At 31.6% G+C, this 22,664-nt stretch overlaps 1 protein-coding gene across 7 annotated transcripts in view; it reads left to right on the top strand.

Annotated features, from left to right (window-relative positions):
• Positions 1–2,336: 2,336 nt before the first annotated feature.
• LOC143063479 (uncharacterized) overlaps positions 2,337–22,664 on the top strand; it is a 33,056-nt gene continuing 12,728 nt past the window's right edge. For 3 of the 7 annotated variants that reach the window (XM_076235659.1, XM_076235658.1, XM_076235653.1), the window contains exons 1-10: positions 2,356–2,446; positions 6,812–6,867; positions 10,697–11,008; positions 12,501–12,727; positions 16,873–17,082; positions 18,666–18,809; positions 19,472–19,660; positions 20,216–20,353; positions 20,802–20,972; positions 21,607–21,786. In XM_076235659.1, coding sequence (XP_076091774.1) covers positions 6,819–6,867; positions 10,697–11,008; positions 12,501–12,727; positions 16,873–17,082; positions 18,666–18,809; positions 19,472–19,660; positions 20,216–20,353; positions 20,802–20,972; positions 21,607–21,786 — 1,620 coding nt within the window. In that variant the 5' untranslated portion in view covers positions 2,356–2,446; positions 6,812–6,818. Of the gene's footprint in view, positions 2,447–2,470; positions 2,491–6,811; positions 6,868–9,074; positions 9,192–10,696; positions 11,009–12,500; positions 12,728–16,872; positions 17,083–18,665; positions 18,810–19,471; positions 19,661–20,215; positions 20,354–20,801; positions 20,973–21,606; positions 21,787–22,664 lie in introns of those variants that run through there. The other 4 variants (XM_076235654.1, XM_076235656.1, XM_076235655.1 and 1 more) reach the window with 4 other exon arrangements.

The raw sequence follows: 22,664 nt of genomic DNA, 5'->3' as shown, positions 1-22,664 counted from the left end.
AATTTGGTCATGTGCAAAATAACAAAGGCGACCATAGTTATATCGTGCAAGTGATTAAACAAATCTGATCGTTTATAAAACAAATTTGGTCATGTGCAAAATAACAAAGGCGACCATCGTGATATCGTGCAAGTGATTTAACAAATGTGATCGGGTTATAAAACAAATTTGGTCATGTGCAAAATAACAAAGGCGACCATCGTGATATCGTGCAAGTGATTAAACAAATGTGATTGGGTAATAAAATAAATTTGGTCATGTGCAAAATAACAAAGGCGACCATCGTGATATATCGTGCAAGTGATTAAACAAATGTGTCGGGTAATAAAACAATTTGGTCATGTGCAAAATAACAAAGGCGACCATCGTGATATCGTGCAAGTGATTAAACAAATGTAATTGAGTAATAAAACAAATTTGGTCATGTTCAAAAAAACAAAGGCGACCATCGTGATATCGTGCAAGTGATCAAACAAATGTGATCGGGTAACAAAACAAATTTGGTCATGTGCAAAATAACAAAGGCGACCATCGTGATATCGTGCAAGTGATTAAACAAATCTGATCGGAAATAAAACAAATTTGGTCATGTGCAAAATAACAAAGGCGACCATCGTGTTATCGTGCAAGTGATTTAACAAATGTGATCGGGTGATAAAACAAATTTGGTCTGGTGCAAAATAACAAAGGCAACCATCGTGATATCGTGCAAGTGATTAAACAAATCTGATCGGTAATAAAACAAATTTGGTCATGTGCAAAATAACAAAGGCGACCATCGTGATATCGTGCAAGTGATTTAAAAAATGTGATTGGGTGATAAAACAAATTTGGTCATGTGCAAAATAACAAAGGCGACCATCGTGATATCGTGCAAGTGATTAAACAAATGTGATCGGTAATAAACAAATTTGGTCATGTGCAAAATAACAAAGGCGACCATCGTGATATCGTGCAAGTGATTTAACAAATGTGATCGGGTAATAAAACAAATTTGGTCATGTGCAAAATAACAAAGGCGACCATCGTGATATCGTGCAAGTGATTAAACAAATGTGATTGGGTAATAAAACAAATTTGGTCTGGTGCAAAATAACAAAGGCGACCATCGTGATATCGTGCAAGTGATTAAACAAATGTGATTGGTTTGGTGCAAAATAACAAAGGTTTCCATGTACTGCAACGAAAACAATTAAGAATGTTATAAGACAAAAGGAGAAATGTGTTATCGTGCAAGTAATTAAACAAATATGATAGGATAACGGCAGCAACAGTTTTAATTTCAGTTGTGAAGGTCAAAGTGAATGTTTGTATGCGCCGACGAACATTTATTTTCAATCAGTTGGAAACTAAAGACAAATAAAGGCAAACGGGTCTTTCTTAAGGGCATAATTACTAATTTTAGAAAGTAACTTATATGCTAAAACATTAGTGGTGTAGAATTTTTTTCATTTGTTTACTGTACGCAGAAAATTAATGGGACTATATTTATTTTATTATATAACTATTGGTGGGGGAGTGTTGTAGCAACCCTATAGCTGATTTTTTTCAACAATTCTTGTTACACCATGTCAGTTCTATTAGCTAGGTACCTATACCTACTGCATGTATACCGCCAACTTGAAATGTAAAATATTAGCGGTACAGAATCGGGCTAGTGCTTTGCTTAAATCTGCAAATTCAACAGTTTATTTTGTTGTTGTCAAATTTATTTGCCCTGAAAAAAGAAAAAAAAAGAATATATTAAATATTTTGAAAAGAATAACAATTCACATATGAAATGTGAGAAAATTACATGGGTGCTGAGAGATGATGGGAATTTTAAAGAAAGATATATATGAGAAATTTATTGCATTGTTAAAACTGTTTTAGAAAAAAAACAAATATTGTTTTGTGTTCGAATCAATTTTTCAACATGCTGGCCATTTTTATGTGGAGATAAATCTAACATTTCTACTGAATGGTAAAATAAAGATAAGGAATTTAAAGATTTTTTTTTAACTTTTTCTTTACTAGATAAAGGTTTCGTTAAACTGTCTTTTATTTTTGTTTCCTTAAAGAATGTTATATATAGCCAGAAGTCCATTAATACTAGACGTCTAGTACATTTGTATATAAAAATATAGCCTATTTTCTCAGATTTTTCTTTTTTCTTTTTCTTTTACTAAATTCACAAAAATGGTAGCTTGAAAAATAGCCAATGCAGTAATTTGAACTTTTTGATATATTATTTTTAAGTTAGTAAGGTTAATTCTACAGATCGTCAATTATTTAAAAAAATAAGACCAATGAATTTTTACGGGAAAATTGAATTATCTCCCTTTATAGCAAATCTTCTAATCATTAAGCACGTGACCATAATTTCCTAAAATAGACATTTTCGTCACAACAAAAACATTATTTGTCATTCTAGAAAACACGTATATTGTCTACTTTCGCGACAAAGGTAATTATAACTGATTCTAACAAAACAGAAGAACACAACGTAATGTAAGTCGGGTTTTATAACACGAAAGTAGAATGGTCAGTAAGTTGTTCGTCTTTTTTCTGTCATTTATGTGATGGAAAAAAAATGTGTTGTCTGTTGACACATTGACCTATTTGTTGCCAGCTGTTCAGCCATTTGTAGAAAAAGTAAACATTCCATTTCAATGAAATTTATTTTCATAAGCAAGAGAATAACAATCAGATCATATGTGTTGCAACAGTAGGCAAAGTCATGCAATTTGGAACAGATTAGATGATGGAAATAGTTTACCATAAACTAAATTATAAATATACTGGAAAATAATCATACAAACATTACATAATTATAAAGATAATGGTCCCTTTTAGTTTATCTTTGATTCAAATATAAGATTTTTTGACAGTTTACGGTACTACTACCAATATACCTTGTTCATGTTACTGCTATTTGAAAAATGTCCCGGTTCTTCTGTAAGTTTTCCAGTCTTCCATCTGAATAACAGATGGATCATATTGTAACCAGTCACATTATGTCTCATGCTGATGCACAAAACATAATGTATCCACTACAACATGGCTTCCAGAGGGGACTATCATGTGAGTCACAACTCATTGAATTCATCGATGACATAACTGGCTTCTTAGATCAAGGTAAACAAACAGATTGTCTCATAATGGACTTCTCAAAGGCATTTGACAAGGTTAGTCATAGCCTTCTCATCCACAAACTGAATCATTATGGGATAACAGGTAAAACTAATGAGTGGATAAAGAACTTCCTCAGTGACAGAACACAATCAGTAGTGGTGGAGGGAGAAACATCAACCTCAATACCTGTGGAGTCCGGCGTACCCCAAGGATCTGTCCTGGGACCAAGTCTTTTCCTATTCTACATAAATGACATGCCCCAGGAGATCCAATCAACTGTACGACTGTTTGCTGATGACACAATTGCGTATGTCACAATTTCATCCGATGCTGACTCAGCAAACCTTCAAAAGGACCTTGACAAACTAGCTGTATGGGAAACAAAATGGCTCATGAAGTTTCATCCTGATAAATGTAACGTTCTCACCATCTCCAAAAAGCGAACACCAGCTAAATACAGTCACACACTACATGGCCATAACCTTGAACATGTCACAGCAGCAAAATACCTGGGATGTACCATTGCATCAGATCTCAAATGGGGTAAACACATTAGCAACATCTGCTCCAAAGCAAACAATACCATCAGTTTTCTTAAAAGGAACTTAAACATCTCCAACAAGTCTATAAAAGAAAAAGCATATGTGTCCCTCGTCAGACCAACATTGGAATATATGCTAGTTCAGTATGGGACCCGTACCAACAAAATGATATTTATAGATTGGAAATGGTCCAAAGGAGGGCAGCAAGGTATGTTACTAACAGATACCACAACACTTCATCTGTTAGTGACATGCTTGAACAACTAGAATGGACTACACTACAAGAACGAAGAAAACAGAGCAGACTGATAATGATGTATAAGCTTAATAACAACTATGTAAAGATTGATACATCAAATAAACTGATACCAAACGAACGTCCTTCCAGGAATAACAACGAAAAAGCATTCAGAATTCCATCATGCAAAACTACAGTTCGGAAGGAGTCATTCTATCCTAGAACAATAAGAGAGTGGAACACCTTGCCCAACTGTAAGGTCTCTGCCCCGAGTCCTGAATCTTTCAAGGCTCAGCTCCGTCAGTAATTAAATTGACATGTTTTTATTTGCACTTGTATATAAAATTCACCTAGTTTTTGTTTTTGTTAAATTAAATTTTTTATTTTTTTTTATACATGCGCGCACTCCATAAATGTGGCAGAATAGTCAACCAGTTGACGGTGGCCGCTTACTGGAAGAAGAAGAAGACTCAAGAATCTGCCCCACTTGAACTATTGACTTCATACAATAATCACTTCCATAGTGGCATCAGATATTTTGTATTATGATGTCAAAATTTTACTGGAACCTTTGTGATGTCCAGTAATTAATGGTGAACAAATAGTGTAATATCGGTAGGTCAAACTGTTTCCTTTAAAGTTTACCTATTTGTATCACTAATTTAACCCTTTTGCTGTCAGTCGCTTTTCAAGGTTGCATATTGTGTGCCAGAAAATATGACAGAGCTCCAGATAAGAATTCACAAATTGGGGTTTTTACCCACCATTTTCTTTTGTAATTGGGTGATAAAGTTTTTTAATTGCATTATCAATTCCAATTCACCCTCAAATTAATATCAAATTGGGTTTTTCACCACCAAGCTCCTTAATGTATTGGGTTTTTTCATCAACATAATATTTAATATTTAGGCAATATCAATTCCAGATGTTTTTCCATCTTAGCCTATGTTTCTTTTTCTTTGTATATGTGCTATAGCTGTTGTATTTGGTTCATTCACTGACTAGCATTTGTAGTTTGAATTTGTGTCCCATTTCAAACCTTCAACCAGTTTTGTATTTTCTCACAACTTATATAAACTGTAAAAAACGGATTTATGTATTCACAGGCACTCGTCTCAGAATTTATTTTACATATATACCACAGGCGCTTGGGTCCAGGATACAGATTTTTTTTTTTTTTTTTTTTTTTATTAAAATATTCAATTTTCTATATTTATAATACATATCTATCACTTCTGTGCATGTCTCACTCGAAACTAGGTGAGACATGCACAGAAGTGATAGATATGTATTATAAAAAAAAAAATCTGTATCCTGGACCCAAGCGCCTGTGATATATACCTTTATATTCAACATTAACCGTAAAATGAAAAACTATAATAGTAAATAAACTGTAATTTATACTTGAATGTTTTTGTTTTATTCAATTTACATAAATTTGGATTAAGTTAGAACTTTTGGTTTCCGATGCTTTCCAACTACATAACAAGTCATAATTGATTTGGCCTTTCACTTTTTTCAACTGATTTCGTTTTTGACGAAACCCCGTTTTTAGTAGCAAATTTCTCGTTAAGGTACACAAACACGTCCTTGTGTTCGATGGACGATTCCTAAAACACTGGCTGAGTCTTGTTATCATCATTACTTTCCCTCAGCTATTCAAAAGAAGCTGAAAACATGCTTCTATTCAATATTTTTACCGGACATTCATTTTCGTTTTAATTCAATATATGTTATGATGAACCCAGAGCAATTGGAGAAAAATATGACAACATGACACACGCTAATTGGATAAACGCCGAGAAGATAGAAATGTTTTCAAAAACACGTGTACCTTTTGAGCAACGGAATATTCCAACAGGGACCCATTTCAGCTACTTGATGTCAGGATTTATTTTTAGAACGAAAGGACATCTCCAATTATAAATATTATAAAAATAGATTTACGCGACGACTGTAAACAGATAGGGGTAAATAACGCAAACGGTAGTCAATAAAAGGGTTGAGAACTCATGGTTTTGGCATATAATCGGGTTTTCCTGTGAATTAATTGGGTTATTAAACCCTGCAATGGGCAATTGCATTGGGTTTTTTCTTATTTGTATTGCGTGATTACGCAAATACGCAGCTTATCTGGAGCTCTGAATATGACAGCTCGATGTCTTGAAAGTCACATGCCCAACAATGACATCATGCCCTAATAACCGTTACATTTTGGAGCCATTGAAGAAAATATTACAGTTAAATCTTTTATAAGATGTATTTGAAAAATACACAGCAATAATGAGAAACCTGCATAAATTAAATCATTGACACATGTTTTCCTCCAGCACAGCCAGTGTGGACACATGTGTCCTTCCAGCAGCAAGATAGTTAAAAGCAATTGGAATCAGCATGGGTTTATAGACCTTATCCTTATATGGGAAAACTGCAGTTGAATCTGTCATGTGACTTTCATCACCAAGTGACGAAAATGTAGCATTGTCACTTCTAGCACATTTTGAGCAAACAGATGAAAAGTTTGATTTATACTGTACAAAATATTTAGGAAATTAGAATTTAATAAGATGGTGACCCTCCCTCAATGCCCTCAGTCGTCTGGGAATCAAGATTACGTACATGTACTTACTGAAATTAAATTCTTCTATACTACCCTACAGAATGATGATTCTGAAAGTGCTGGAAACTTTAAATAGAGCAAGGATACAGACGCACCTTCTATCTGATAAATGATGTCATATACATGTAATGATTAATGGTGTGTGAAATTGGCGATCTTTTCTGGTGAAAGACATGATTCTAGTTTTTATTTTGCAAAAATTATCCTGCAAATTTCTTCAAAATAAAAACATTTCAAACATTTCTGATTAATCCTATTTAGTGAATTACACTGAGCTTTTGCATTTTTTGCTTACAGATAAATAATGAGATTTGGTATGGATGATGAGCCCGATGTAGACAAAAGTGATCAAAGTAAGTATAAAAAAGGGGTGAAAGATACCAGAGGGACATTCAAACTCAAAGACCGAAAATAAACTGACAATGCCATGGCTGGCCAAAAAAAGATAAAAACAAGCAGATAAATAGTACACAATACAAAATATAGAAACTAAAGACTATGCAACAAGAACCATACCAAAAGATTAAAAGAGGCCAAGAGGCTCGAGAACACTATCTCAATTCATATTGTGTACAAACACTTATAATTTCCTAAATGTACAAACATGTACCGGTACACTATCCAATTGAAATTCAAGTGCATGCATGATATGTGTATGATCTACATCTAAATCATTTGATCATATCAACTTATTATTGATTCTTGTTAATCTTTGGCCAAACAAATGTGCAGGGATGGATCCAGACATTTTTAGAGTATATCTATTTTTTGTCTTCATGAACTGATAATTACCAAACTTAAAAAAAATAAAAGTGACCTTAATTCTGTTTTTATCTGTGAAAATTTCAAATTAATGTCTTCACAATGAACAGAATTAAAATAATTTAGAGTAATTTAAAAAATAAAAGAAGTTAAACCCCAACATTTAAAAGATGATTGGCAGATTTTTACCTTAAAAAGCAATGCAGTAACGCCACAATAAATATCAGTTTAATGATATGACATCAGTTCTCAGACTGTTTGCTAATATTTGAATTCTTTACATTGTAAAATTATTAAAACTGTAAATTTACAAATATAAACAAAGGTGATACATTATCATGGTTATTGTGTAACAGTCAAATACATCTTGTCTGATTTTTATTTTGTTTATCAATTGACAAGATAAGTCATGTATGATTAAAATACCTCTTTATGTAATGATGTAAGGCCAAATAAAAATATATGTGTGGTTCCAGTAACCCTACCTTCCCTACTTTTTTGCCTCAAAAATAGCCTACCCTAAAGATTTTATTATCTTTTTTCATTAAGCACTGTTAAAGTCAGAATGTTGCTCCCATAGACTCAATCTAAAAAAAAACAACATAAAATAAAAAAAAATCCTACCTACCTACCCTAACTTTTTAGCTCACCTGGCCCGAAGGGGTAAAATGCAGTTTTTGGCTTATAACTCAAAAACCAAAGCACTTAGAGCAAATCTGACATGAAAAAATTGTTAATCAGTTGAAGGTCTTTCTGCCCTCAAATTTTCAGATGAATCCGACAACCTGTTGTTTGGTTGCTGCCCCTGAATTGGTAAATTTAGGGAATTTTTGCTGTTTTTTGCATGGTTATTATCTTGAATATTATTATAGATAGAGATAAACTGTACACTGCAAAAATGTTCAGCAAAGTTAGATTTACAAATAAGTCAACATGACCAGAATAGTCAATTGACCCCTTAAGGAGTTATTGCCCTTTATAGTTAATTTTTAGCATTTTTCATAAATTTATGTAAATTTTTAGAAAATATTTTCCACTGTAATTACTGGGCCAAGTTCATTATAGATAAAGATAATTGTAGCAACAAGAATGTTCAGTAAAGTAAGATCTACAAACACATCACCATCACCAAAGCACAATTATGTCATGAATTTATCTGTGTCCATTGTTTAATATGCATATAGACCAAGGTGAGCGACACAGGCTCTTGAGAGCCTCTAGTTTTCAGATGTAACTGGAACCACAGTTACCACACATACTTTTTTATTTTGCCTAACAAGACTTATTTCAAATTTTAAATCACTCTGGTAACCGAAAATTGTAGTATTGATTTCCTTCATAAAAATAAATACATGTATTTGTGTTTCATTTTCACACAATTTCCTTGAATTTGATAGACAACAATAAGGATCATGAACTCATTTACATAAATAGACTCTTTATCATCAGTTTATTGTTTTATTGGGGTAAATTAATATTATTAAAATTATTTTTTGTGTATAAATTTTGATAAGGTAGTATCTGTTTGAATGTTTGATCGAATGTTTTAGTTCAGAAATTATCAATACAGCACTTTTTGGTTACTAAGTTAATTTAATGATAAAATGTATGCAGGATTGTTAATAATTTTTGGTCCATTTGGTTTCATTGGCACTTGGATGGACTTTGGTTCAGTAGATAAGATTATGTAATGTCTGAAATAGTACCCATTTTAAATGTCTGTATACAATTACATGAATAAGATTATAGATATGTACACAATGTATATATGTGTACATCGATTGTTTACTGATTGTTTACTACGTATATGAGGTTTTAAAATAACTATTATCACTTCCTTGTTTTATAATGGACATGGAAAAATATTATTGAAGGACTTTTGAATATTCAAGGAATTACTGGTATATATTTACAGGTACATTTGAATAATATATATATAATTCTCACTTTTGGAAAGGTGTGTTGGTGTCTTTATCATATTTAAGTTTTCAGCAAAGTAGGTTCAATTTCAAGTATTATTTTTGTTGTTAAAAATTTCAAGAAAAGAATCTCAGTTCTTAGACTGAAACAGAAAGTGAAAGTCAACTTCAAACATTTACAGTACAAAAATATAAATGATATCATGGATGTAAATTTTTGGCTACAAGATTTTGTATAAAAAAATTGGAAGAAATAGAAGGGACTCTATATACATTTATACAGTGCTATACGTGTACATGCATCACAAATTAAGGTTGAAACAATTGTTTCCTCCCAGACAGGTTATAGAGTGTATATTATAGATAGTGATATGTACAATGTATACTGGGTCATGAATTGCTTTTCAGAACAGAAAGTAAAATTATTACATTGACAAAGTTTAGGATCCTTTAGAATGTTATTGACTCCAGTTTAACATAAAGCTTGTAGTCTGTTGTCAGGGTAAGGAAGGGTTATATAGCAGCCTAATTTGAAAAGAGAAGTCAGATTGATCTATTTATACACTTAATGTCATGTCAATGTTTTAAATTTAAAATCATTGTTTTTACCTAAAAATACCATTACCAAAAAACCTACAAAAATGGATGAGTCTTGAGTGAGAGTAACTATGGTGTAATGTCTTACAACAGTAAACTAGTAATGGTATGGAAATCTTGCATGTTAATTGATAATAATTATATAAGATGTATGTTTCATTATACTACTTTATTCTGATTGGCTTACTGCACATCACATGTTATTCCTTAAGCAATTGCATTATACAATAAAATTTATCCTTCATGATCATGATATTACGAGGTCCCACAATAAAGTGCACAGGTGAATGAAATAAAAACTTGATAAAAATCGTGTTTTCATGATCTTAGCTAAAAAATGTAATCATAAGTGTTGAATTCTTCTTTTTGTAACTTTATAGGGTTGTAAAAGCATTGACCGTGTGCCCATTTTTAGAATGAAGAGCTTCCGCACTTCATACAAAATGTACTTCAGTCAACGCTTTTACACCCCAATAAATTTTCAAAAAGAAGCATTCAATTCTTAAATAATCAATGTTTATGAAATCACATTTTAAAATAAAATCCCCATTAAGAGAATGTAACATTTACACAAGGTAATTCAATAAAATGAGGTGTAGTGTTGAATCACTGTGAAACAAGATTACGACTCATACATGTACATGTATATTACTATGGAATATTAAGCACCATTTCAGAGTGAATCAAATCACCTACAATCTCCAGTTATTTAATGTGACAAGTCACCACCCACACTGATTTTGAACTGCATCATTTTGTGTGCTTTATAATGATTATGGATGTCTATTTACAAATGATAATTTCAGAAAAAAAATCCATTTGAATATATATTATACTTTATCATGTTTATGGGATATGTATTTACAGTCATTTTAATAATCAGAATTATTTGTCTGATTTACAGAAAATATGGAAGAAGTAAACACAGACACACAAGAAGAGGAAGCTGCTGCCAGTTCAACAGGGGAGACAACAAACAAGAGAAAAGAATTTGCCATGGTTATCTTTCATAACATTCCTGAAACCTACCCAGCAGATGCTCACATTGAATGTGGCTATACACTAACATCTGACTTAACACCAAGTAGAAGTGACTGGATTGGGTTGTACAAAGTTGGTTGGTTGTCGACTAGAGATTATATTTACTATGACTGGGTCAACATACCCTCTAATTATGAAGCTGGGAAGGATGCCGAGGGACGCATACTATTTCCCTGTATGTTCTTAACATTTAAGCATGCTTTTGATTTTATTAGCTTAACAGTATTTACAAGAATTTATTAAAACAATTGTTCAATTAAAGTTTGTAAAAAAAAAATCCTAAAAGAATATATAAATTTTGTATGAACTATAATTTGCTTCAGTGAACAAAAGAAATATTAGAACAAGTTTTCTACATTTAATATGTTTAATTATTTTCTGGAGAAAAAATATTAAGTTACAACAGCTTATAAAAAAACCTGATGGTTTACATGTAAAACTAATACTGTGAAAGTTTTATAAATCATGGATTGATTGATTTCAATAGGTTTTATATACTTTTATAATTGAATACAAACAACAAATTTGAAGTCCATAAAGTTGGACATTTTCTGAGAATTTGTTAAGAACAGATTCTAAAACATAAGTTTTAAAACAGTTATGACTTTCCTGTTATAATCACAAGTTCGTTTCCATGCATGCTTGCTCTGTATTAAAGTGTAACTTTTGACCAGAAGTTTTTTACATGTTGTTTAAATTAACTAAAACATTGAGAATATCCTTACCATCTAAAACCACCAAAAACTGCAACATAGAAAAGTACCAAAAAAAGAATATATTCTTTGGATTCCATAGGTCAGTTCTACCTTACTGTCACAACTAACATCCACATAAAAAAAAGACTGATACACAGAAAAGGTCCACCACAAATATAAAATGTATTCTTTGGACTCCACTGATCTGTAGTTCTTCCTAATGACACAAACATCTTATCATTTGAAATGATACTAGGGACCCTTTCAAATGTACTGTAACAAAGGAGGATTACATCTTGCACTTTGATCAATATGAAAAAAAAACACCTTATTTATTTAGTTGGCTTTTGAGTAATTTTAAACTCCCTCAGGAGTTATACTTATTGTATAGAGTAGTATTACAAATGTAATTATAATTTCCTTGTAATTAATAGTAACAATAATAAGAGACAATTCCACCAAATAATAATTGAGATAATTGTATTTTTACATAATTATGTTTTAAGTGGAGATGTTTGTTAAACAATTTTAATGAGTTCTTAGCAAATTGATTAAATCAAATAATTAATAGATTGAAAATGTTAATGTGTATAGCATATATATGCTACAAAAATTCAAACTTTTATTTTTATAATGTTTGCAAATTTTGAAGAACATTTTTGGAAATAATAGTGTTTTATGACATGTAAAAATTTAGCACATGCATATTGCACCATTTCAAATAAAAGAAAAAAAAAGACTAAAGGACTAAAGTTCAAAAGGTCAAAAGAAACAAAGAATACAACTTTAACACTAACATGTTAATATTTGTCATACATTTGTATTTTGCTACTGTAAAAAGAAATCTGATATATTGTCAGAATTTCTGTTCATGTATTAAATTTAACTTGTATTTGATAAGTACAAGGCCAGCTGGAAAATGTTAGTAGCATGTGGATTTATTAATAATTTATTCCTAAAAATCTCCTTCAGCTCACAAACTGCCCAATGATGATGGAGAATTCTACCAGTTTTGTTACGTAACAAGTTCTGGACAGATCAGAGGAGCCAGTACACCATTCCAGTTCAGAAGGCCAAGTGCTGATGACTTTCTGGAGATTGAAGACGAAGAAACTGAAATGCTGGTTATAAGATCAAAGACAGTTGTAATGGAAGAAAATATCAGCAAGCTAGAATCAGAGAAAACTGCTTTGTTACAGGTATTCAATATACTGTAAATTCAGAGACTTTTGCTTGCATCTAGTATTTTTTGATACAATGTAAAATTACAAAAAAACTGAACTCTGAGGAAAACGGAAAGTCCCTAATCAAATGGCAAAATCAAAAGCTCAAACACATCAAACGAATGAATACCAACTGTCATATTCCTTACTTCTAACAGGCATTTTCTCATGAAGAAAATGGTGGATTAAATCTGGTTTTATAGCTAGCTAAACCACTCACTTGTATGACAGTTTCATCAAATTCCATATATTTACAGCGATGTGTGATCAAAAAAAAAAAAAAAATAGTATTGCTCAAATATTTTTATACGACCGCAAAAATTTTAATTTTTTGGTCCTATATTGCTATCACGTTGGCGTCGTCGTCTGCGTCGTCGTCTGCGTCGTCGTCGTCGTCGTCCGAATACTTTTAGTAAAAGTGAATAGAAATCAATGAAATTTTAACACAAGGTTTATGACCACAAAAGGAAGGTTGAGATTGATTTTGGGAGTTTTGGTCCCAACATTTTAGGAATTAGGGGCCAAAAAGGGCCCAAATAAGCATTTTCTTGGTTTTCGCACTATAACTTTAGTTTAAGTGAATAGAAATCTATGAAATTTTGACACAAGGTTCATGACCACAAAAGGAAGGTTGGGATTGATTTTGGGAGTTTTGGTTCCAACAGTTTAGGAATTAAGGGCCAAAAAAGGGCCCAAATAAGCATTATTCTTGGTTTTCGCACAATAACTTTAGTGTAAGTAAATAGAAATCAATGAAATTTTAACACAAGGTTTATGACCACAAAAGGAAGGTTGGGATTGATTTTTGGAGTTGAGGTCACAACAGTTTATGAATTAGGGGCCAAAAAGGGGCCCAAATAAGCATTATTTTTGGTTTTTGCACCATAACTTTAGTATAAGTAAATAGAAATCTATGAAATTTAAACACAAGGTTTATGACCATAAAAGGAAGGTTGGGATTGATTTTGGGAGTTTTGGTCCCAACATTTTAGGAATTAGGGGCCAAAAAGGGCCCAAATAAGCATTTTCTTGGTTTTCGCACTATAACTTTAGTTTAAGTGAATAGAAATCTATGAAATTTTGACACAAGGTTCATGACCACAAAAGGAAGGTTGGGATTGATTTTGGGAGTTTTGGTTCCAACAGTTTAGGAATTAAGGGCCAAAAAAGGGCCCAAATAAGCATTATTCTTGGTTTTCGCACAATAACTTTAGTGTAAGTAAATAGAAATCAATGAAATTTTAACACAAGGTTTATGACCACAAAAGGAAGGTTGGGATTGATTTTTGGAGTTGAGGTCACAACAGTTTATGAATTAGGGGCCAAAAAGGGGCCCAAATAAGCATTATTTTTGGTTTTTGCACCATAACTTTAGTATAAGTAAATAGAAATCTATGAAATTTAAACACAAGGTTTATGACCACAAAAGGAAGGTTGAGATTGATTTTGGGAGTTTTGGTCCCAACATTTTAGGAATTAGGGGCCAAAAAGGGCCCAAATAAGCATTTTCTTGGTTTTCGCACTATAACTTTAGTTTAAGTGAATAGAAATCTATGAAATTTTGACACAAGGTTCATGACCACAAAAGGAAGGTTGGGATTGATTTTGGGAGTTTTGGTTCCAACAGTTTAGGAATTAAGGGCCAAAAAAGGGCCCAAATAAGCATTATTCTTGGTTTTCGCACAATAACTTTAGTGTAAGTAAATAGAAATCAATGAAATTTTAACACAAGGTTTATGACCACAAAAGGAAGGTTGGGATTGATTTTTGGAGTTGAGGTCACAACAGTTTATGAATTAGGGGCCAAAAAGGGGCCCAAATAAGCATTATTTTTGGTTTTTGCACCATAACTTTAGTATAAGTAAATAGAAATCTATGAAATTTAAACACAAGGTTTATGACCATAAAAGGAAGGTTGGGATTGATTTTGGGAGTTTTGGTCCCAACATTTTAGGAATTAGGGGCCAAAAAGGGCCCAAATAAGCATTTTCTTGGTTTTCGCACTATAACTTTAGTTTAAGTGAATAGAAATCTATGAAATTTTGACACAAGGTTCATGACCACAAAAGGAAGGTTGGGATTGATTTTGGGAGTTTTGGTTCCAACAGTTTAGGAATTAAGGGCCAAAAAAGGGCCCAAATAAGCATTATTCTTGGTTTTCGCACAATAACTTTAGTGTAAGTAAATAGAAATCAATGAAATTTTAACACAAGGTTTATGACCACAAAAGGAAGGTTGGGATTGATTTTTGGAGTTGAGGTCACAACAGTTTATGAATTAGGGGCCAAAAAGGGGCCCAAATAAGCATTATTTTTGGTTTTTGCACCATAACTTTAGTATAAGTAAATAGAAATCTATGAAATTTAAACACAAGGTTTATGACCATAAAAGGAAGGTTGGGTTTGATTTTGGGAGTTTTGGTCCTATCAGTTTAGGAATAAGGGGCCCAAAGGGTCCAAAATTGAACTTTGTGTGATTTCATCAAAAATTGAATAATTGGGGTTCTTTGATATGCCGAATCTAACTATGTATACATGTAGATTCTTAATTTTTGGTCCCGTTTTCAAATTGGTCTACATTAAGGTCCAAAGGGTCCAAAATTAAACTTAGTTTGATTTTAACAAAAATTGAATCCTTGGGGTTCTTTGATATGCTGAATTTTAAAATGTACTTAGATTTTTAATTATTGGCCTAGTTTTCAAGTTGGTCCAAATGGGGGTCCAAAATTAAACTTTGTTTGATTTCATCAAAAATTGAATAAATGGGTTCTTTGATGTGCCAAATCTATTACTGTGTATGTAGATTCTTAATTTTTGGTCCAGTTTTCAAATTGGTCTACATTAAGGTCCAAAGGGTCCAAAATTAAACTAAGTTTGATTTTAACAAAAATTAAATTCTTGGGCTTATTTGATATGCTTTATCTAAATATGTACTTTGATTTTTGATTATGGGCCCAGTTTTCAAGTTGGTCCAAATCAGGATTCCATATCAAGTATTGTGCAATAGCAAGAAATTTTCAATTGCACAGTATTGCACAATAGCAAGAAATATCTAATTGCACAATATTGTGCAATAGCAATTAATTTTCAATTGGAGTTATCTTTCTTTGTATAGAATAGTAGTTGATAATATATGTTGGAAATTTGCCAGACATGACTATGATGTCATTTTCTATTTTTATTTGCCAATAACTTTATGTAAATAACTTCATTGGAAATTTGCCAATATAAAATGTTGCTGATGAAGCTTTTTTTCCTTATCTTATCTAAAATGTTTTTAGATAATGTATGTTGGACATTTGCCAGACATGACTATGATGTCATTTTCTATTTTTATTTGCCAATAACTTTATGTAAATAACTTCATTGGAAATTTGCCAATATAAAATGTTGCTGATGAAGTTTTTTTTATTGTTTTATACAATAAACAATGTATATTCACTTTTACTACCAACCAATCTTTACCATTCAGTGATAACAAGCACTTTATTTTACATTTTAATATTTTATGATGTATTTAAAAGAGTAGTTATTGTTGCAAACTCCATTAGAAATTTGAATTGATATCAGTTTTGGAAAAAGGGAAACGGGGATGTGAAAAAAAAGGGGGGGTTTAAATTTTTCTCATTTCAGATTTCATAAATAAAAAGAAAATTTCTTCAAACATTTTTTTGAGAGGATTAATATTCAACAGCATAGTGAATTGCTCAAAGGCAAAAACAAACTTTTAAGTTCATTAGACCACATTCATTCTGTGTCAGAAACCTATGCTGTGTCAACTATTTAATTTTAGATTTAAGAAGTTTGAAGAAGAAATCTTTAATTGATTTGTAAAATCTTGACATCTGTTTTGTGTTAAAAAAAAAACATGTAATGTCAAAAATTTGATCACAATCCAAATTCAGAGCTGTATCACACTTGAATGTTTTGTCCATACTTGCCCCAACTGTTCAGGGTTCGACCTCTGCGGTCGTATAAAGCTGCGCCCTTCGGAGCACCTGGTTTCTTTTATAATACAAATAAAGAAGATGTTGATGATTGCCAATGAGACTAGTCTCTACAAGAGTCCAAATGACACAGAAATTTTAATGTATCCTAATGATATATGATTCAAATTTAAAGATGCAGCATGACCTTGAACTTGAGAGAGATGAACTTGTAAACAAACTGTATTCACTGGACCAGAACCTTCAGGAAGTGTTGCAGGAAAACAAACATTTATCTGACCAAGTTAATGTTGATAAGCAGACTATTGGACAACTACAACAGGAAGCTAAGGACCTGATCATGGTCAGAGATGAGGTTCAGCAAAAGGCTGATACAGTTAAAAGGGTAAGATTGTATTTTATAGTGAGGATTCATAAAAGAGGGCAAAGATACCAGACAGACAGTCAAACTCATAAATCGAAAATAAACTTAAACAGCCATCCTTAAAAAAGAAAAAGACACAAACAATAGTACACAAAATACAACATAGAAAAATAAATTGATTGATTGTTGGTTGCTTAACATCCAGTGGCAAATATTTGATGCATATTCAGGAAGATAGAAAAATAAAGACCAAGCAACTATTCATCTGATAATTTTGTTGGATTTCATGGGTGTAGATGACTCATAAATTCAAGTATTCAACAAATAACAAATTCCCTAAAGGCATGTAATATTTGAATAAAAATGATTGCCACAAAAAATACAATATTTCTTTAATCCACTAGAATTGGTTCCGAAGAAAATAAATGAATCAGCGGTAATATATTTGTTTTCATTGATATAAAGAATTTGAAAAGAATTACATTCCTAGTTTTAGAAAATATTTGAAAATAGTACCCATTCATAGATTAGTTTATTCATTACTTTTGAAAATCATGAAACAATGTTGGCAGTGTTTGCAACAAACTTGATTACAAATGAAAATGCTTGTTTAATTTCAAAGTAACTTTTATTGAATAGTTTGCATTTATAAGAAACATTATGTATAGAAATTATAGTCTGAACTACCTGTTCTAATATCTGTTAAATTATAGGGTGAAAAAAAACTGTTAGATCTGTAAATTTGCTTGCGAAAGCAAATTTACAGATCTAACATTGTTGGGTTGATGTTTAAACGAGTTGTATTTATTGTATTTATCCAATCGAGATGGTTAAAATTTATAATTTAACTATCGAGATTGGATAAATCCAATAATCCACAAGTAACTATGTAAGAATCTGTTTCTCTAATGATTAAAAAATAAATTTTCTTTTTTCTGTTAAACGAAAATCCCCTTCGAGTGCCTTTCACATTCCACGAAGTTGTCAATTTCATTAACACCTGTTAGCATATTTTAATTCATCCAGTTAGCTAAAGAGGTAATGACCCTTAAAATCATCCAATGATCTTCTGAGATCACTGGCAACCACACGTTGATTAAATTTTTTTATACAATGGGTTCGGAAAGGGATAAATTTCCATAGAGTTAGAGTTGATATTCATTTAAACATATTCTGATATCCAGAGAGTTGAAATTGAAAGTAAAGAATAACAATGTTTTTGGTTTAGTAATTGTGAGGATTAAACACATTTATAACTAAAGGTTATATAGTTATTGATTTGTGAACTGGTTGCTGAGTCACAAACTTGAAAATGAAAATGAAAGTCTGAATATTCTGTTTGTGAGTTTATCAGCTGAGTTAGTTACATCAATAATTCTAGGAAAATGTGTTTAACAGTTACCATATAATGATGCAATCGAAATTCATGTAATGGTTTATATTTTCATGGTTTTATTGAATATTAAAAATATTCAATTGTTCAAATATCAAATGTACATTTAAACAAAGGGGTTAGACGAAAAGCAGCAAAAGAAATATTACTTGGATATACTGATTGCAAAGACAAGAATTTATATTTAGATACTCCATTTTGTTATTTATAGGATAAAGAATCGATACAAGACAAGGTTAGGAGATTAGATGATGAGATAAATCAGCTGAAAGAATTCGTCAAAAGATTACAGAATGAGAAAGATAATTTGGAAGGGGAAAATCTCAAACTGAAACAAGGAATAGATATGTACAAGGTAATAGAAATCAGATGAAATCCTGAATTTTTTCAAGGAAGTATTTGATAATTTATATCATTGCTAACTTAAAAGAAGGAAGTTACTGAAATTTTTCATTATTATACATTTTCTGTATTGTTTTTTATGCCCCACCTTCTATTATACTGTGGATTTATTTATTTTCGTGGGTATCAATTTTCGTGGATTGAGGAAAAGTAGCATTTACGTGGATATTTGATTTTGTGGTTTTGAAATCTATGTTTACAAAGCTGATTGAAAATTTGTAGTTCTTTGAATATTTAAATTTGTGGTTCGCCTCTAACCACGAAACCCACAAAAATTGGTTTACAACGAAAAAGCAATAAATCTACAGTAGAGGAATAATTTATTTTTCTAGCCTCTGTGTCTGTCTGATATTCAGTGATCTGTTTTGACCACAATTTTCATTAGAAATAAAAATATTGTTAGACAGGATATGATGTTTTATGGTCACAGATTCTTGTTTTGTTCATGGTTTATTGATATCACAAAAGTAATTGTCTCATTCATACATATATAAGCATAAATAGCTTGAAATTAGATTGCAAAGTAGAGATTTTTTCTTTTCTTTGTATCATCTCTTTTACTATTTTATTTCATAATCACAGTATTAACATAACAATTTTACTGTTTTATTTCAGCAACATTTTACCAAACAAGAAGGAACAGATAAGGAGTCTGCACGTCAGATTGAAGATTTAGAAATAAAACTTGCCAAACAGGAGAGCCTTGTTGAACACCTGAAGTCAAACCTAGACAGTACAAAAGCTGAATTAGAACAAACCCAGCTATTGCTACACAGACAAGGAGAAATTTTGTCTTCAGATAAAGTAAGACAGTTATGACATTTATTAACATTTCTGAGATACTAGGGTCAATCAATGCTCTGTTTTAACAGTGCTAATCACTCTAAGTTCATACATTTACTTTCCAACATTTTGCATTGTTGTATAGATTTTCATGAAATTTTTTACCAATAATGGAATTAAAATAAACATAGCATACATCAGTTTATTGGTTGGTTGCTGATGAATATCCAGCATACTAGATGTATCTTTTAATTGTCCCCTTAAGCACATTTTGAATAGTTTTATATTGCTATGCAATCATTAAATATACCTAAATAAGAAAATCGTATTAATTTGTTTAAAAAATGTGAATGCATTTACAAATATTTCTCATTTTGAGGCTCAACATTTAACCTGGTAGCCTTTTATTTTTTCAAAGATGCCATCTGGATATAAACAATATATCCCTTTTTGTCATTTCATTTCACAACTGCCTTTAATTTTTTCCTATATAAAAAAAAATGTCAATACTATGGTAAACTGTCTCCCCTTCCCTTTACTGATGTAGATCTCTCATGTAAAGCTTCTGTATTTTAGGAGAACATTGATTACTTGTCAGAAAAGATCCAGAACTTAGAAGACAAATTGGCAGCTGCTGATAATGTCAAAGAGCTACTTCAGGAGGAACTCAAAACATTCACAGAACATAATCATAAAATGGCTAATGATTTACAGGTATTTTTTTTTATATTCTAAAAATGTGAAAACTAGATATATTTTCTGTGTAAGGGCTTCACTGATATCAAAATAATAATGTCAAGATCTCAAGAGTAAAGTTCATTTTAGATAGATTAGACAAAAACTGTGAACACTAAAAATAATCAGCATTGAATATTATACAAGAATTACAAAGAAGTGAACTAACCAAAACCGTAAAACAACTCTTTATAGGAGTTATTGCCCTTGAATGATTTTTAACTTATTTTTGTATTTTTGTCTGGTTTTTTTTTGGTACATTGAATAGAAAGACAGAAAACAAAGGTATCAGCAATGCAAGAATTATTCTTTTTTTCAATATGATGGAAACCATGAAGTGACTCCTTAATGTTGACTTCTATTTATGATTTTTATGAACTAATGAGAAAAAAATTTGTACAAATTATGTGTGTTGATGTTTTTTTAGATGTGTAAGGAAGAGAATCATACCTTGAAGCAGAAGTTAAGTCAAGATCAAGATGTCCTAGGACAACAAGTATACAACTTACAAATTCAGCTGAAAGAAAAAGCAGCTGAAATCGAGGCTATACATGACCAAGTTGAAGAGAAAGAAAAGAATTTGGCTTATGTTCAATTGGTAAGTTTATATCTTCATTGTTATGACCTGATTTTAAATTATACATATGTTGGTTGCTTGTAATGCAAAAAATTACATTTTTGAACCATGGTCAAATCAAGAATTGGTATTTACTGCCTCTCAGCTAAGCATGTGGCTGCATTTATAAATAAGTACAAGTAAAGACTTATCTATTTACAGTCATAATTCTGTAATTTGGCAACTGGTTAAAATATCTTCTTGTTCTACCTTTCATGGTATCTGTGTTGTGCATATAGTATATTATAGAAATCAACTTTACAAACTGCTCAATGATTTGAAACCAAAGTTTGTCTGTATCATCTGTAGGACGTCTGATATGAAGTTTGTGATTTTTGCTTTATCAACTAACATGGTTTTAACTAGAATATAGGTGTTTAACTGCAGTGTTTAGCTCATAACTTTATAAAACATAGCAAAAAGAGAAAAAAATATCAGGGTAAACATGGTCACCACAATAAGCTCTATTGTAAACATAAACTTTACTGCCTCTTTAGGAATTTTTGCCCCTGAAATGTTGATTTTCGTCTTGTTTTTTTTTAAAATAGCAAGAATTTTTAGGTGTTCGCCTACTTAAGTTAAAACATGAAATTACATTTCACCTGTTTGTTAATAGCAAGTAGAGAAGTTAAGAACAGATAATGCTGAGCTGGGAAACAAACTAGAAAAGGCTTCAGAAACCAGTATTGAAGGTTCAATGCAGTGTCTTGTTATTGCCCAGTCAACACTAAAAGACAGATATTCCAAAATGGAGCATCATCTCTCACAATATCAGACTGATTCTGCAAAGAAACAGGTAAGTGAAAAAGTGATATCACCAAACGCAATGATAAGAATTTGTTGCACCCTGTCACACTCTGTTAGGATTTCATGCAATCCCACAGGTGATGTAGGAATCATAATCTTTTATACGACCGCAAAAATTGAAAATTTTTTGGGCGTATATTGGTATCACGTTGGCGTCGTCGTCTGCGTCTTCGTCGTCGTCCGAATACTTTTAGTTTTCACACTCTAACTTTAGTAAAAGTGAATAGACATCTATGAAATTTTAACACAAGGTTTATGACCACAAAAGTAAGGTTGGGATTGATTTTGGGAGTTTTGGTCCCAACATTTTAGGAATTAGGGGCCAAAAAGGGCCCAAATAAGCATTTTCTTGGTTTTCGCACTATAACTTTAGTTTAAGTAAATAGAAATCTATGAAATTTTGACACAAGGTTTATGACCACAAAAGGAAGGTTGGGATTGATTTTGGGAGTTTTGGTTCCAACAATTTAGGAATAAGGGGCCAAAAAAGGGCCCAAATAAGCATTATTCTTGGTTTTTGCACAATAACTTTAGTATAATTAAATAGAAATCAATGCAATTTAAACACAAGGTTTATGACCACAAAAGGAAGATTGGGATTGATTTTGGGAGTTGAGGTCCCAACAGTTAAGGAATAAGGGGCCAAAAAGGGGCCCAAATAAGCATTATTCTTGGTTTTCACACCATAACTTTAGTATAAGTAAATAGAAATCTATGAAATTTAAACACAAGGTTTATGACCATAAAAGGAAGGTTGAGTTTGATTTTGGGAGTTTTGGTCCCAACAGTTTAGGAATAAGGGGCCCAAAGGGTCCAAAATTGAACTTTGTTTGATTTCATCAAAAATTGAATAATTGGGGTTCTTTG

This window comes from Mytilus galloprovincialis, chromosome 2 (assembly GCF_965363235.1).
Source record: "Mytilus galloprovincialis chromosome 2, xbMytGall1.hap1.1, whole genome shotgun sequence".
Classification (NCBI taxonomy): Eukaryota; Metazoa; Mollusca; class Bivalvia; order Mytilida; family Mytilidae; genus Mytilus; species Mytilus galloprovincialis.
Note: the sequence above shows the minus strand (reverse complement) of the source record. Positions and strands in the feature narration are given on the sequence as shown.